The sequence below is a fragment of the Ornithodoros turicata genome, chromosome 5 (genome assembly GCF_037126465.1).
Source record: "Ornithodoros turicata isolate Travis chromosome 5, ASM3712646v1, whole genome shotgun sequence".
Classification (NCBI taxonomy): Eukaryota; Metazoa; Arthropoda; class Arachnida; order Ixodida; family Argasidae; genus Ornithodoros; species Ornithodoros turicata.
The window spans coordinates 10,036,129-10,052,396 of NC_088205.1; the positions used below are offsets into that span (position 1 = coordinate 10,036,129).

At 49.1% G+C, this 16,268-nt stretch overlaps 2 protein-coding genes across 2 annotated transcripts in view; both read right to left on the reverse strand.

Moving 5' to 3' along the window:
• LOC135393987 (LIM domain only protein 3-like) overlaps positions 1-8,867 on the reverse strand; it is a 56,698-nt gene extending 47,831 nt beyond the window's left edge. The window contains exon 1 of the mRNA XM_064624404.1: positions 8,567-8,867. The gene's annotated coding sequence lies outside the window, so the exon portion shown is untranslated. The remainder of the gene's footprint in view (positions 1-8,566) is intronic.
• LOC135395196 (uncharacterized) lies at positions 5,331-6,386 on the reverse strand. Its single transcript, XM_064626436.1, has one exon. The coding sequence runs from the start codon at positions 6,384-6,386 to the stop codon at positions 5,331-5,333; it is 1,056 nt and encodes a 351-aa protein (XP_064482506.1).
• Positions 8,868-16,268: the final 7,401 nt, after the last annotated feature.

Consider the following 16,268-nt stretch of genomic DNA (forward strand, 5'->3'; position numbering starts at 1 on the left):
CACGCAAGTTCGCAAGGCAGATCCACAAGCGAACCAGTCCTACATCATCACAGGCTCATCATAGTTGTCACGAGACGTGAAATGCCAAATTCAAGATGACACACCAAAAACGAGCAATATCAAAGTGGCGCAATCCTTCCTGTATATATAGCCTTGTCTTATACGCATACAAGAACTCTGGTGGCGGTGCTAATGAAAGAGCTCGCCGTATCTCAACCTTACGGAGGTGGGCAACGTTACGACTAACGCTCTGGGGGAATGTGCGTCCTGGGCCGACTTCTAAGGGAACTGCCTTACAGCGTCTGAGGAAAACCCGGGAAAATACACCAGACAGCACAGGCGGCACCGGGATTCGAACCACCCAGGCAGCACGACATCTTGGACCACTACTGGACCAATACTGACAATGCCGGCCCAATATCGGACCAATACTGGCAATGCCGGCCCAATATTGGACCAATACTGGCAATGCCGGCCCAATATTGGACCAATACTGGCAATGCCGGCCCAATATTGGACTAATGCTGGCAATGCCGGCCCACTATTGGACCAATACTGGCAATGTCGCCCCACTATCGGGCCAATGCCGGCCCAATATTGGACCAATACTGGCAACGTATTGGTCCAAGATTTGACCAAGATTGGGCCAGTATTGCCAATATCGGTCCAATAAATAAGTGATGACGTTGGGCAGTCTCGACGTGGTCAGCACGCTAGCCACTCCACCACGTGAGCTTGTACGCATACAAGAAGCGTTCCAACTTCATAACAGCAGCAATACCAATGACGAGCATAGACGCGTGCAACTGCGAGCTCCATGCATTTTCTGAGGAGGCAAGCGCTTTGCGACGTGGGCTTCGTTACCGGAATAAACAGCGTGGCCTCATTAAACAGCGTACCGGGTCCCGACATTTCCATATCAGTCGCCGCGGTTGTGCCATAATTGGACGGCCCCTATTAGTGCATCCACGGAGCGCGGCACATAACGAATGTGCATCAGGCAGCGCGTTGCGTGATTTCCAACAGAATATGTATATTCTTCCCGGGGCTATATGCAGGTGCCCGTATGCATACGCAGACGAATAGGATAACGTGCAGCGTCAGTGGCTTGCGCGACAGTGTTTCTCTACGCAATAACATGTACTGTTGACGCATATGTATGACTGTATACGCATAAAAATTCGAACTCAAACGCATAAAAATCCAAAACGAGGAGATGGCGAATCATTATGACGTCATTAGACTATTTTTTTTTAGTCAGCCTTTGACGCCTGGTTTATAGGTTTGTGAAACGGTAGTGTATTGCGGTGTAGCTAAAACGTTGCCCGCGCTAGTGGAGCTGCAAACTGGGTACAGGTATTGAATGTCGTACTGAAATGCAAACTACGAAATACTTGCGTAGATCTCAGCGAAAGCACATTCCGAAAGATTTTGATTGTGTAAATATCTAAAGACTATTCGACGATAGTTTGTTGCCGAAAATCCTTCACCAACGTATATTTCAAAATTAACAAAGAAAGAGGAAGTAGCTAGTGGTATCTGAAAAAAAAAAAAAAAAAAACGGACGTGAAGATAACATCTAGCCCTTGTCGACGACCTTAACAAGTGCCAATACACCTTCCCATCGAACCTATTACATTGACTTCGTATCAGTTGAGCACCAACAGCAAAATATCGCCCTGTCCATTAGACACTGTAACACTATGGTGAGCATAGTAGCACACAAGTCCCCAAAACGCCTCTTCATCATCTTCTAGAAACGGAAAGAAGTGTATAACCTGAGAAGAGAGAAGGGTGTTCCCACGGGTAGCACCTCGACCAAGGATAGGAGAGTATGAGATGTGATGAACTTTGACTCAACTGTTCATGCGCGGGTACAAAAAAAAAAAAAAGGTAAAATGAATATTTGAAGTGTTCACAGAACGTTGTCTAAAGTGACTGCAAACGTGCCGCACGAATCAGTCGTCCTCGTGCGGGAACATGAAACGGCCAACCGTAACAAACTCCCGATCGCAGAAACCCATGACGAACGTACGCTCACGACGGATATGTGCGTGTGACCACGTTGACTCGCGGTGCGTGCTCGGCGGACAATTCTTCTATGATGAGAGAACAATAGCAAAAATGCGTAGAGCCGAGGCAGGAAAAAAGTTTCCTTTTCGAAAATGAGGTTGTGAAGAGCGCCACATCTTTCCTCTTGAAAAGCATGGTTGCCGTGAGCTCAGTTAGACTTCGAAGGCTTGCGACACTTAACGAGATAGTACGAAACAACCCTAGCGCTCAGAATAAAAAAAAACAGAAAAAAATTAGATATGTACTCGCAATCGTGCGTCACGTGGTACCCAACAGCCAAAGAAGAGAGAGAGTGCGGCGGTCGCAGCAGTACACGGCCGCTCCGTGCGCTAAGATTGCCCCGTGAAACGGGTGCTATTGGACACGGCGAGTGTCGTTCAGGCTGTATCGTGAAGGACCATTTCTCTTCGGTAGCTGAGTTCTGTTAGGCAATTGGCTCCGCCATGTGCTGGTGGTCGGCGAGTACAGGTGGGTGCATCAATCGAATGGGTGAGGGCAGAGCGTGCATCGAGTGAGGAAGCGTTTGCCATTCTGCAACACGATTTTTCCCTTTCATCATCGATGGACGTGCACGCAAGATGATATACCACCCAAAAGCGGTATATCTGAAATTTGTGTGTGCGTGTGTTTTCCGTGTCTATACCGATCACGCTCTTTTGAAAGTTATGTCGCGTGTTGAGTGAGGCCAGGAGACAAAAGGCGTCAAGTCGGACCAAACTATTTTATTGACCGTCCTAGCCGGTCGCTCGAGTAGAAGAAGAAGTAACTAGCTCGCGTCTCGTGAGCGCGAGATGGCAGGGCACAAACAGGGTCATGTGGCCAAAGGCGATGTTGGTGCAGCTAGTGCTGCTACATCATCCTCCCTCCCCTGGAGAAAGATGATGCTGAAGCTGCAGGCTGGATAGTGCGGTGCAGATCCCACGATACGTGCTTGCTTGAAGCTGGGCGCAGTGGGAAAGATCGAGATATGGCTGAGGGGGCGGTACGATCGTCATGCTGTGTGTCAGACTTGTTCGAATCTGAAGAAACTTCCAGCTGGGTGAAATGCGCCAGAGATGAGGGGTCTAGGTGAGCGGGCTGCAGCCTATCGATGGAAATGTTGTCCTCGCGGCCATTAAGCTGTACACGGTAGAACTTGGCGTATCGGTGCAGAACTTGAAAGGGGCCGTCGAAATGAGGCTGAAGAGGCTTACGAACGGCATCCCGGCGAATAAAAACGTGTGTACAGCTTTCAAGCTCTGGGCTGATGAAGGGATGGCTACGAAGGCTTCGTCGGGTTGGGGAAGGGCAGAGCTGGGACATTGTCAAACGGAGTTGGTGAAGGAATGACGATGGCTCGGCTGCTTCGGGGCGCACAGGATGGAAGAATTCTGATGGCAAACGTAGTGACGTCCCGTAGACGAGTTCTGCGCTGGAGGCGCCGATGTCTTGCTTGAGGGCCGTCCGAATACCGAGCAGCACTGTAGGAAGAGCGGCGAACCACTGGGTACGCTCACGCGCGCAGGAGAGGGAGGCCTTAAGGTGACGGTGAAAACGCTCAACGAGCCCGTTTGCTTGGGGGTGGTATGAGGTGGTTCGTATCCGATGTGTGCCGAGGGTCTCCAAGAGCTGGGTGAACAGCCTGGCTTCAAATTGGCGGCCGCGATCTGTGGTAAGGGTAGCAGGCACACCAAAACGGGCTATCCAGCCGTGCAAAAAGGCTTCGGCAACGGTCTCGGCGGTGGAATCGGCGATGGGAATTGCTTCTGGCCACCTCGTAAATCTGTCAACGCATGTTAACAGGTATGAATGACCATGCGACGGGGGAAGCGGGCCCACGAGATCGATGTGCACGTGCGAAAATCGGGCGTCAGGGAGCGGGAATGCTGCTAAAGGTGCCTTGTTGTGCCGGTTGACTTTCACACGTTGGCAGACGAGGCAAGCGCGGGTCCATGCCCGAACGTCGGCGTTCATCGATGGCCATAGAAAGCGGGTGGTGAGCAGCTTCTGCGTGGCGCGGATACCAGGGTGGGCTAGGGCATGCACGCTATCAAAGACAAGGCGACGGAAAACCTGCGGAATGAACGGCCTGGGTCTGCCCGTGGAGATGTCGCAAGTTAACTTGAGGAGCGATCCGGGCAGAGGCACCTCTTCGAAAGAAAGAGTGGTGGCAGAATCTCGCAGTTTCCGCAGCTCTTCGTCTGACTGCTGCGCCTCGGCGATCTTGGAATAGTCCATCGTCAACTTCGGAAAGGTGACAGCATCGACGTGCATCCTGGACAGAGCATCCGCTACAGGGTTGTCGGTTCCGTTCACGTGGCGGATGTCGACGGTGAACTCACTTATGAAGGCCAGCTGTCGGGCTTCACGGGGAGTGTAACTGTCGGCAGCCTTGGACAGGAACGCGTAAGTCAAAGGCTTGTGATCTGACAGGATGTAGAACGTTCTTCCTTCGACGAAATACCTGAAGTGGCGGATGGCTAAATAGGCAGCGAGGAGCTCACGGCCAAACGCGCTGTAGCGGGACTGCGCTGGAGAGAGCTTCTGCGAGAAGAAAGACAAAGGTCTCCACTGCCCGTCGATGTACTGCTGTAAGACACCGCCAACAGCATGGTCAGAGGCGTCAACCATGATGTTAGTTGGCGCGCCGTGTTTCGGGTAGACGAGGACAGTAGCGTCTGCAAGGGCTTGTCTGGCAGCGAGGAAAGCGGTGTTCGCTTCTTCCGTCCACGAAAACGGCGTTGAAGATGGCGTGCCGCGCAGCATGTCTGTCAGAGGTCGCAAAATGCGCGCACAGCAGGGAATAAATCGTCGATAAAAGTTCACCATTCCCAAAAACTCTCGCAGCTTACGCAGTGACGTTGGCGTTGGGAAGTTGCGTATGGCAAGAACTTTGTGGTCGAGAGGGCGGATGCCGTCGCTGCTGATTAGGTGCCCGAGGAACTCCAGCGATGGCTTGCCGAACTCGCATTTTTCGGCGTTCACAACAATGCCGAACTCTTGGAGACGCTGGAAAAGCGCGCGAAGGTGGTCTTCGTGCTCCTCGGGGGACCCGCTGGCAACGAGGATGTCATCTATGTAGGCAAACGCAAAGGGAAGGCCGCGCAGCACTTGATCCATAAAACGTTGGAAGGTCTGGGCGGCGTTTCGCAGACCAAAGGGCATCCTGAGATATTCGAACATGCCGAATGGTGTAACGATGGCAGTCTTGGAAACGTCGGAGGGTTCTACTGGAATGTGATGGTAAGCTTTTACGAAATCGACCTTGGAGAACATGGTCATGCCGTGGAGATTGGAGGCGAAATCGTGAACATGCGGGATGGGATAGCGATCTGGCACAGTAACCTTATTAAGGGCTCTGTAGTCGCCGCACGGCCTCCAATCTCCGGTCTTCTTCGGTACCATGTGCAAGGCTGATGACCAACTGCTGGAAGAAGGCCGGACGATTCCAAGCTGAAGCATGCCTTGGTGCGGAAACGGCGATGATACCAGCAAATTCCAGCTGGAGATGGGGAACGTCGATGCGCGAAGCGGGATCGGCGTGAAGACGGAGAAGGACTGCAGTGGCGGAGGGCTGCAACCTCCAGCTGCAGGTTGGAGATCTGTTCCACGAGCTGAGAAAGGTCCACTGCTTGCGGCGAGCTGGAACCAGTAGCCGTAGGCGGAGAAGGGGGGTGCGAGGCCACAGCTGCGATCTGCGGTGGTGCCATTTCCATGATCTTGTCGGCAAGGTTGGCCAGGTCGTTCAGGCTCATGGTGCCAGCAGCGGCTAAAACCATGCAGACATTGGCCGGCAACCGCTGGAGGAAGAGTTGGCGGAGCAGGGAATCGTCGATTACGGCGCTGTCGGGACGGTCGCCGAGCAGTTGGCGCATACGCCGTAAGAGCTGAGAAGGCGCGCGATCTCCGAGTTCTTCTTGGGTCAGCAGGCGCTGGAATCGCTTTTGCTCCGACATAGACGTCCGGCGAATTAATTCAGTCTTGAGCACGTCATATGGTGATTGTGTCGGTGGGGAGGCAACCAAGTCGCGCACCTCGGAAGCATCAGTAGGGGAAAGTGCGGCAACGACGTGGTAGAACTTCGTCAGTTGGTCACTGATGAGACGAAGGGCGAATTGGGCCTCAGCTTGCCCGAACCATACGACGGGATCGGCGGCCCAAAACGTCGGCAGCTTGATAGCGACGGCGGAAACTTGCGGTGGGGGCAACAGGGGCGCCGCAATAGCGGGCACCGCAACGTTCTGTTGCTGTGGTCCTGGGACTTGCTGGACTGGCGGAAAGTGGCCTGGTGGTCCTGGGAGAGGGCCAGTAGCAGAAGGGGGTCCAGTGGCCATCACGTCCGGGTCACCAGTTGTCGCGTGTTGAGTGAGGCCAGGAGACAAAAGGCGTCAAGTCGGACCAAACTATTTTATTGACCGTCCTAGCCGGTCGCTCGAGTAGAAGAAGAAGTAACTAGCTCGCGTCTCGTGAGCGCGAGATGGCAGGGCACAAACAGGGTCATGTGGCCAAAGGCGATGTTGGTGCAGCTAGTGCTGCTACAGTTACATCCCGGTAGTGTATACAGTCCGTGAGATTTTTTTTTTGCACACGTTTAAAGACATTGTGTTAATTAAACATGTAATTAACATTAGTTGAGATTAATTAACATTAATTAGCGTAAGTAAAGTCGTCTACACTAAAAAAAAGCCATACGTCGATATTTTTCTTTTTCCATCGATCAATCAATGTGTACTGTGCTGTGAAGTTCTGCTTGTAGCGTGTACATCCCGAAAAAAAAAAAAGGAAAACTGAAGAGATCGACGTTTCGTTATGTTATTTAACAGTGAGCAATCTCATGAAATGCCTAGTAGTTGTTCATTCCAAACTGCCCATTAGTGTGCAAGAACTGTGCCATTGCAACAGAAAAATCCCGCAAACGGAAGAAGAAAAAAAAAAAAAGAAGGAAATGAAAAAAGAAGAAAAAATGTACGGTTTCTTACAATAAGCAAATATAGGTGAAAAGTCGCCCAACTCTGCAGTTCCCTCGAAGTTATCTGTCCCAGGTTCTTCATCGTTAAATGTTTCGCATTGTTACGTGAAAAAAATCGAGTACTCTATTACCGATTCCCAGAAAGCGAAACATAATTAACGATTATAAGACGACCGAGTAGTAGCGGCCGCAATTCTCCGGCAGTTGGCAATGGAGCAGTTTTATCGAAAAATTGTATAGCGTGCATTGTGTCATCGATTGATCTCCCAGCTGTTCAATCGACCAAATTTAATTATCGTTTCACGAAGCTAATACTCCACTCCCGGCTATACAAAAGATATAAAATGTGACTCAGAGGCAGTCACGTGGTTCAGTCAATTTCCAGTCGCTACGAGGACTTCCTGCGGCTTCTCATGTGACTGGGCACATACCCAATCCTCCGGGCTCCTAATTAGATGGAAAGCCCGACCTCCTTTGGCCTTCGTCCCGCACACACATAATTGGAATGATACCGCGACATATGTGACTCACACGCTATGTGTTCGCGGCTCGTATCTGTTTCTCTGTCGTGTCCCGGGCATAAAAAGCGCACGTGACCGTGTGTGCCATGTTTACTCGTTACTCAGGGGGGGGGGGGGGGGGATGATTGCTTTCTGGAATAGTGCGCAGTTGCTAAGCCCGTAAATGAAAAACGAGGCGCCTACTGCAGACGGCACACTTGCAGCAATTAGCGGAAGATTTCCATAATGAGAAGCGTAGTTCACGTTTGTTCCCCGTACGTTTTACCAGCAACAGACGGCTGCCTCTAATAAGGGTTTCGCTTCGTTTCGTCCTTCTCTGCGAGTCTGGCAGTAAAATAGCGTTGCCGTAAACAGATTTAAAAGCGTATAATCTACCGCGGAAACGAGGCACGAAAACAGAGACCAATAAACAAAAGGAGGCAACGCAATAACCGCCGCGCAGACGAAGACAAGAGAGAGTTATTGCCACTGGCGAAAGGCATCACAATCACAGACATATTTTTTTCCTTAACGTGCAGATTGAAAGGATAATGATAGACTGGCACGATATGTCGGCGAACGTGTACGCCTATAGTTTGAAATAATGCGGGAGCGGCATGTCTTATTCCTGGTACGATACTACGCGAAGCAAACACCATCGTTGCGTTATTCTGTATGGAAGAAAAGAGGGAAGTTCAACTGGAAAAGGAACGTGTCGAATTTCGGGAATGCTACGGGGCACCGCTACGCGTACCGAACGGCTTGTTCTCCCTTCAAGTCACGTCACAAAGCTATGAAATGAAGAGTACCACCTTTTGACCACAATTTAGCGCATCATTTTCCTTCGGTTACGACTGACACGCCTGTCATGTGTCCGTTATGCACAGAAGCGCATTGCATTGATAGCAGGAGTACACGCAACGCACAGAAGATTAGGTATGTTGGGGCATGACAGAGTGCTGACAACACTCTTTGCAAAGGAAATTCAGAGTCCCCGTTCACGCAGCCACAGGCAACATAGCAGAAGCATCGTGCAGAAACTCACCTGCAGCGTGTTTGAAATAAATGGGCGACCACCTCTTCCAGACGTAGCGAAAATCCGACAGACAGGAAACACACACCAAAGCTTCTTTCAGGTTGTGTTCAAAGCGCACTGATACGACACAGCCATGAATTCTAAACGAACCCCTCTTCGAAGTCCTCCGATCAACCGCCGGGAGCTCACAAAATGCAGAGAGACAGGCGTGAATTTCTCCTCCTGCGATCACTACGTCGACTACCGCGGGTCTCCAACAGCGTCGTCTGCTACGGGCATCCGCCGCGAGCGCCCCGCCGCGGGCGCCGGATGTGACGCCGGACGTGACGTCAGATTATTTTGATCCGCGAGAGTGGGTTGTATGGATCATTCATAAAGGGAAGGAGAGAGGAGGTGATACCTCTATCCCACGCCTGATGCAATCAACGTAAGAGGGGGCGCTCTTTATTCGTTGCGTTGGATTTGATTGGCTTCTATGAGCTCTTTTTTTTTCGTCTGCTTCTTTTTCGGGTTCTGTTGATTGCTTGGAGACGCGTTTTGGTGGCCGCTAGATTGGATGCTTGTAAGTGCGGGTTTAGCAACATGGGGGTTCGTCAGCGCCGCTGTACAGGTAATGCATTTTTCAGAGGGAGCATGATTCTGTCAACCACGTGCGGCATTTTTTAAAATCCCCATAGAGGACGAGCCCAATGTGCTGATTCATAGAGCACAAGTGACGCGTCGTATCTTAATGGGATTGTGACACACGCCAAGTTATCAATCAATCAATCAAATTATTTTATTTGATATAACAAACACACAAAGTTATACGGTATAAATGTAAAGAACCATGGTATGCATCAATATGAGCCAGCGTTCTAAGTTGCACCATGGATAACGATAACGAAACGGTTCTGATATTACGGAAGGCATCGCCGCAAGAAAGGCGGCCGCGGGCGGGGTCACGTGCTTTCGAGAACCAATCGTGGTCGAGGCTCTTGTTCCTCTGACGTCATAATTTGCTCGGAAGTTTGGTCAACGGTTTATCTTGCCCAATGGGACGCGTAGAAAAATAATTATTCTTCCATAAATATACCCTTGCGTGCTGTACAACGCGTGCATGATGAACCGCATGTATCACAGTGTGCAAACCCTTTTAACGCACTTGTTATGTAAATCAGTGTAACGTTCCACGAATACATCAAGGTTCGGGGGGGGGGGGATATACGTTTATTTGTGAAAAATCAAGGGCTTTCTCGATGAAGTATCAATGTATGGATTTAAGAAGTGAGTGAATGTTTTCATTCCATTGGCTCCTGTCCCTTATCCTTTTCCTATAGCGGCAGTTCTATGGCGCTAAACCGAAACTAAAGTGTCAACAAAAGGTGGCAACAGCCGAATAATGACTCTCGCATCACCCATCGACACATCACACTCGCTGAAAGAATACTAATGCCCCATCGTGAGGCACACGATCCCTCTTTCATACAAAGCAATCTATTCCCATTTGCGCATCTCTTCCTCAGCTCCATCTGGCAGAAATCGTGTAATGAGCAGCGAATATGCCCCACGTATCCAGTAGAGAGCGCTAATGGAACGACGAACCACCTCCCATCCAGTAGAAAGGAGATATTTTCTTTTTTTTTTTTTTCTTTCCTCGTATCCCTAGAGCCCCGAAAAGGTCGCGCGCTCTGCCTTTGCCTGTGAAAGCCAGAAGAAGGGTGCCAACCGCAAGGTAATGCGGTTCCCTGTTGTCATCCCTTAATAGACGCATGGCTGAGCTCTTTGAGGCATCAAAGATAGATGCCATTAGGAGAGTACTCGGTCGACAAGCGCTGCTGGTGTGTGACACCCGCAAAACGGAAGAAGTCGGAGACGAAGCCTGAATGCGAGTCGTTTTCGAAGCCTGCCATTTAGATCGTAGCGTTGCCAATGACTACGAGGACGGCATAACTTTGTAGTATACCAGCTCCCGTGGCATAGTGGTTAGGATGATCGCTTTTCACGCCGAGACTGGGAGGTGAAGGTTCGAATCCTGTCACCGGCTCTGCTGGGTTTTCCGAAGACTTTCGTGTCGGCACAGTTCCCCCTGAAGTCGGCCCAGGACGCATACTAACCCCCCCTGTCCCCCACTCCTTCCTGCTGTCCTCTCTCCAACTGTCCACATCTGTACGCCGCTCATAGCCACAGTTCCTTCGCGGCGCTAACACGGGATTTTAAAAAAAACTTTGCAGAATATTCGTGCTAAACCAACGCCACCTAGATGCAGAAAGCCTCCTCCTCTCCCTCCTTCCCTACGTGGAGATTAAGAGCCAGAATTCGTCTGCTACTGCGATTCACAGTTGTGCGGATTGAAGAACTCGTAAATAATTACAACTCAACTGAAATCTGCAGACCTAAATATTTAGACAAAAAAGCGCAAGATGCGTTCCTGAAAATCAATTTTGAGAAAGATTGGGACCGTTTTGCGCTTTATTTTTTTCCCCCTTTCCTTTTCCTTTTTTAGTTTTCCCATTTAGCACGCGGAGGCGTTCGATCGCAGCTCGCAGACGACTGTGGTTCGTCTTCATAGACACGACCGCTGAAGGCACGTTCGTGATTGGCTGACGCCGTTGAAAACACCGGTCCTGATTGACTGACTTTTAATTGTTAAGTCACGTCGACGAGTAAGCAGGGTTTCTGTATCTAGGTTGTGTTCTAAGCCCACACACCTTGAAGGGACGGTCGCATCCAGAAGCCCACCTATATGAAGGCGGTACCACTATAGACGACCCGCACCCCTACGTCATTGATTACGTGACGACAACGCGCAAAGCACGCTGGTGAGCACTATCAGCTTTATCAGCCAATCAGCCGACGCGTTTTTCCCGCTTCTTGCCTACCACAGCAAAATATATCCTCGAACCAGTCTTCTCGTGACGTCACATGTTTGTAAACAGAAAGTCGTCTACATGTTCGGCATCTGCTGACCAGCTACTTGGTTAATTTTCTCGTCCGAAATGTGCTTAGATATTAAATAAACGAATTCTAAAGATCAGCGCTGCTTCCGCAGCTGCAGAGGCTCCGATGGCGTGACGTCACGTCCTAATCGGAGGAGTGAGAGGGCGGCACTCAGAGGAGAAAGCCGCCGTCCAGACGCCCGTACGGCCAAGGCATTCGTTTTCTCGAGGCTGCGCTCCGATTGGTAGTGTAGGGAATGACGTTTTCGACTTTTTCCAGAGAGGGAATTCCGGCATACTCTCGACATCCCGCGCCTGCTCTTGTCATTTATTCCGTGGAGTAACAGTGGAACTACACCCGTATTTCGCGTGGGATTTTCGATACCGTGGTCAGTAGGTACGCGAGGAATAAAATGACACTATAGTTTCGAAATCAGATGCGCCGCCCCTTTAAATACCAAACTGCCCAGGTGATGGTCACCGTCGGGCGGATTGTGGTCGGTGGTTATACTACCGTCGATTGTCACTTTCTTGAGCACAAGCTAACTGCAAAACAGGGCAGCCGCGATGAGTACCACGGTGTAAAAGAGGAGAAGAAAGAAGGAGGAGGGAAGGCGTTTCGCTGCGCCTCTCAACAGCATGTGCAAGAAATACATATACAGGGTGGTCCACCAACCATGATAGAAATTCATAGTAAAAAACGTAGGCCCCGGAGAGACATGCGGTCAAGGAATTTTTTCTGCCAATAACTTTTGTCACACATTGGTAACATTTTTATTTCATTTCAGTTGACGGAAAGTTAGTTTTTTTTTTAACTGAACTTCGAAATTTCTCAAGGCAGCCTAACGTTTTCTTTGCGGAAATGGGTTCCCCGTGGTCATTTTACTCAGTATAGCACATAATCCTACTCGTAATGCAATGGCAATTTCTGAAATAAATTCGCCGAAAATGAGCCCTTGGCTCCCTTGAAAAAATCCCATGACCGCATGTCTCTCCGGGGCCTACGTTTTTTACTACGAATTTCTATCATGGTTGGGGAACCAGCCTGTATACTGTCATCAGGCAACTCCCAAGTGGAATAATGATGACGTCACGTGGGCTGATGTGATGTGATGTGATAAAGAAGAAAAAAAACGCGGCTAAATTCCCAGACTAATATTGGGGACATTGATCGCAAGTCCGTTGAATCGCTGTTGTGGTATCTGAAAAGCTGAATTGGAAATCTGACGCGAACGAAGGTTCCTTAACGAAAAGGGGTTACGCTGCGCTATGCCGTAAAGCCCTTGATGGAGCACCATTAGAACTCCGACCGAAGAGAAATGTGATAAGAGTCCGACGAAACCCGAGCTTAGGCTAAATATGGATTCCGCCACGTGAGCACGCCTTCTCGTACTCCAGTTGTTGTTGTCAACGAGCATCCCGTCACACGTCAAGATCGCGTGATTTTGAAAAACACGTACGCTGCAGTTAAGTGCAACTAATATGCCGTTGGCGTCGACGTTTTGCGGCGACAGAGAAAAAAAAAACTCTCTCTGGAGGACAAATATACCATAGAATAAGGAAAGATATCATGTACCATGCAAGTTTCTGTTCTAACTATCCAGTTTTAAATCGTTGGTTAAACGCATTACGCGGTCTTCTGTGTGTATCTTTTCTGGGTGTCCTGGCAGCCTTTTCTCACACTTCCCAATGAAGTCGTCCCGGGACGCATATTCTAAACACCCTGCCTCTTCATGCTGTCCTCTTGCCATCTATCCCCGTCTGTACATCGCTACGTTGCTCCACGATGCTGATACAAAGTTTTAAAAAGCGTTCTAAAGAGAGTCCTATATTCTTTGCCGAGAAACGGGATACGTTGTTCCAGATGCTTTCATAAGGATATACAACATACATTCGGGTCACCGATATATCGTGTTATAAACAACATAGGAGGACTTATCCCTTTAACACCGAAGCTTCGACACCTATGCCGATGGGGGTGAGGGACAGGCTCAATCTGTAAATACGTAGTTATATCTACGTTTATTGTATATATGCACGTGAACAAACATCTCACTGGGGACGTTAAGAGGAAATCGCTCAAATAATGAAATAGCGGCAAAGATCCTTTTAGTGTTATCCGCGTATTTAAACTCTACATATCCCCCCTTTTAAGTATCGAGGACAAAGGGAGCAGGCCGGTCCCAGATGGTCCCTTCCCGTTGCAACAAAGCTCGCCGCTCGTCGGCCTGTATGTCTTTCTCTCACCTAAATACAAGAAAGCGTTCTTCGCCACAGTATGTGCTTCGTCCCGTTTTATTTATTTGGTGGCTTATCACCAAAGCTATGCAAATAGATCAGCTGTATATACGCAGCTCCCCAGTTTCCTTCTCCCCCCTGTTGTCTGTGGAGCGACCCCATTGCTCCCTCTCCCGAATAAGGAGGCAACACTTCAAGGTGAGGCGCACTTGGTTTCCTCCGTGGACTCGTGCTGGCCTACGAATACACCCTTATTGTTGCTTCGTGAGTGGACAGACACTTCGTCACGTGGTCTCCAAAGTTTATCCTCTCTCTTCACACAGACGAGCAGTTTTCATCTTCACCACCACCACAAACTGTCGTGGCGAATAGCAAATACGCGTAGAAGTCACGTGATTTTTTATTTAAACGGTGAACAAATTTTTCCTGTTTACAGTAGGTCAATATTATTCACCGATACCGTGCGTATACTTTTCACTGTTTCATTGCTAATCGCCCTGCAGAACTTGGCCAATAGGTCAATCCAATAAAGTAAACTTTTGGGCGCCCTATAGCGTTGCCTGTACCCTTCTTGTTCTCTGTTTCTTTGATTTTAGAGTGTGCGGAGGGAGAAAAAAAAAACTATTTAAGAACCTCGAAAACTTTCGTTTTACGATGAGGTTAGAAAAGCCGTCCAGAGATTGGAGAAAGTGTCGCCCCGTAAGGGGCTTTTAGTCCGTCGACTGAGATGTGGTTGTTTGTACTTTTACAAAGTTACCTTTAATCCCATCAAGCTCGGTGCTGCTAATGAAAACTTTCACAACTTTTGGTCGATTTGCAGGTGATGTATATTGGGTTAGAATGAAGAGCAAAGTTCCTGCAAAATACGCAGAAGAAAAATGACTTTCATGACATTTACTTTAGCGTGGCGGCTCGGACACGTAATTTAACTGAATTGAGCTCAACGATAACGCAACTTTCTTCGTTTAGCGTTGTGCATGCGCTATCCGGCTACAATGTTGTGCATATTATACGTGACACATTCAACAGATGAAACATTCGGGGCGTTTTCCCAAGACAACTGTAGAACGGGTCTGTCTCCTCTACGTCGTCTGCCATGTCTTGCAGGAAGTCGGAAGTGATATTTAGCATTACTCCAGGTATTGCTCCATTCGAGTATCAGGAGCCACCACGCAAAATATTTTCGCTGGTAAGAGCCTCATTAGAGCCGCAAATCAATTTATGAAAACGCCCTGGAAAACCTTGGATGCCCGGCTCGGTCTCCTGGAATGACGCAATCAGGTTCGCGCGACGTATAATAGCCGCCGGGAACAGCCGCAGCATGTATATACGTCCTGTGCGTCCCCGTCTTTGTAACCGGCCTCAAGCGGTCCATTGTAGCCAGGTGGCCCAAGCTAATCGTGAAGCATCACCAAATGACGGAAGGCGCCATGCCCGACGTTGCCTCGCGGAGTTTTCCAGTGTTTATACCGAGTGAAGGTTTCCGAAACAAGTGCATAAAACACACATGAAGACGATGTTGCTTCGTAGGACGTTCTTTTTACTGCTTCCTACAGAACGTTTCTGCGTTTAAATTATTTATACCGGCCATGAAACGTTCTGGCTAGCTATGGCTATGGCGGCTGCCGCTCAGATTGGGCTTGGATTGGTTTCGTAGCACACTACGATCCGCAATGAGCCACGTTAGGAGCACAATATATGCAGACAACTTCTACTTCATCCCAGATGTAGGTGCGGTATTTTTTATGGCAATGACAATATGTCAGCATATGACAGCCACCGGCGTTTGGCGCGGTGAATAGGAAGAAATACATGGGGAAAAGGCGAGTTAGGCCCATTCTAATCTGATTTTGTGGCAAATTCGTCATCTAGTCCCGGCCCCACGTCGCAGGCAACATCACTTTGAGGTCATGCGAATTTGTACTTGTTCCGTCTTGGCACTGGCCGAATGTTTTTGGTCGGCACGACGTCATCAGACGAACGCATTTGCTGGTTTAAATTGCACTGTGCTTTTTTACTCGACGTGTTATGACATTCCTGAAAATTTTCAGCGCAACACACTAGCTGAATGAGTCTGAGCACAGGTGTGGTTATCACTGTAAAGGGGAATACGCTTAGAGGCTGGGCCAACGGGAATGGTCGACGCTGCTCTGACGTCATATCTCAAAGAGGCATGAGTATTTGAATGAGTATTTTAGTACGTATTTGAACGAGCATATGAATTTTTAGATTTTCACTGCAGTCGTCCTCAATCCCAACTGCCGAGTAGTTTGGGACCAACATCTCCATTGTTTTACCAATCAATCAATCAAGCCATGTCAAGTTCTGCATCAAAAGACAATAATTTGTTATTTTCAACAAACATATCCCACGCGTTGCACAAGCGCGCAGCTCTACATTATACTCAACGCCTCATCTTGTACAACAACAGAAATGGCGCGCCCATAAGCCTTTCTTTTTCGAATACTCGTAAAAGCATCAAAATAACGACAAGGCCTCCTCTGTTGCTCGAACCTCACGCTGCTGCAGAACAAACACATTTTCCTTCACCATCA

What these genes read in the sequence shown, in the direction of transcription:
- LOC135395196 (XM_064626436.1), bottom strand. Translation starts at nt 6,386, where the DNA reads ATGGCCACTGGACCCCCTTCTGCTACTGGCCCTCTCCCAGGACCACCA.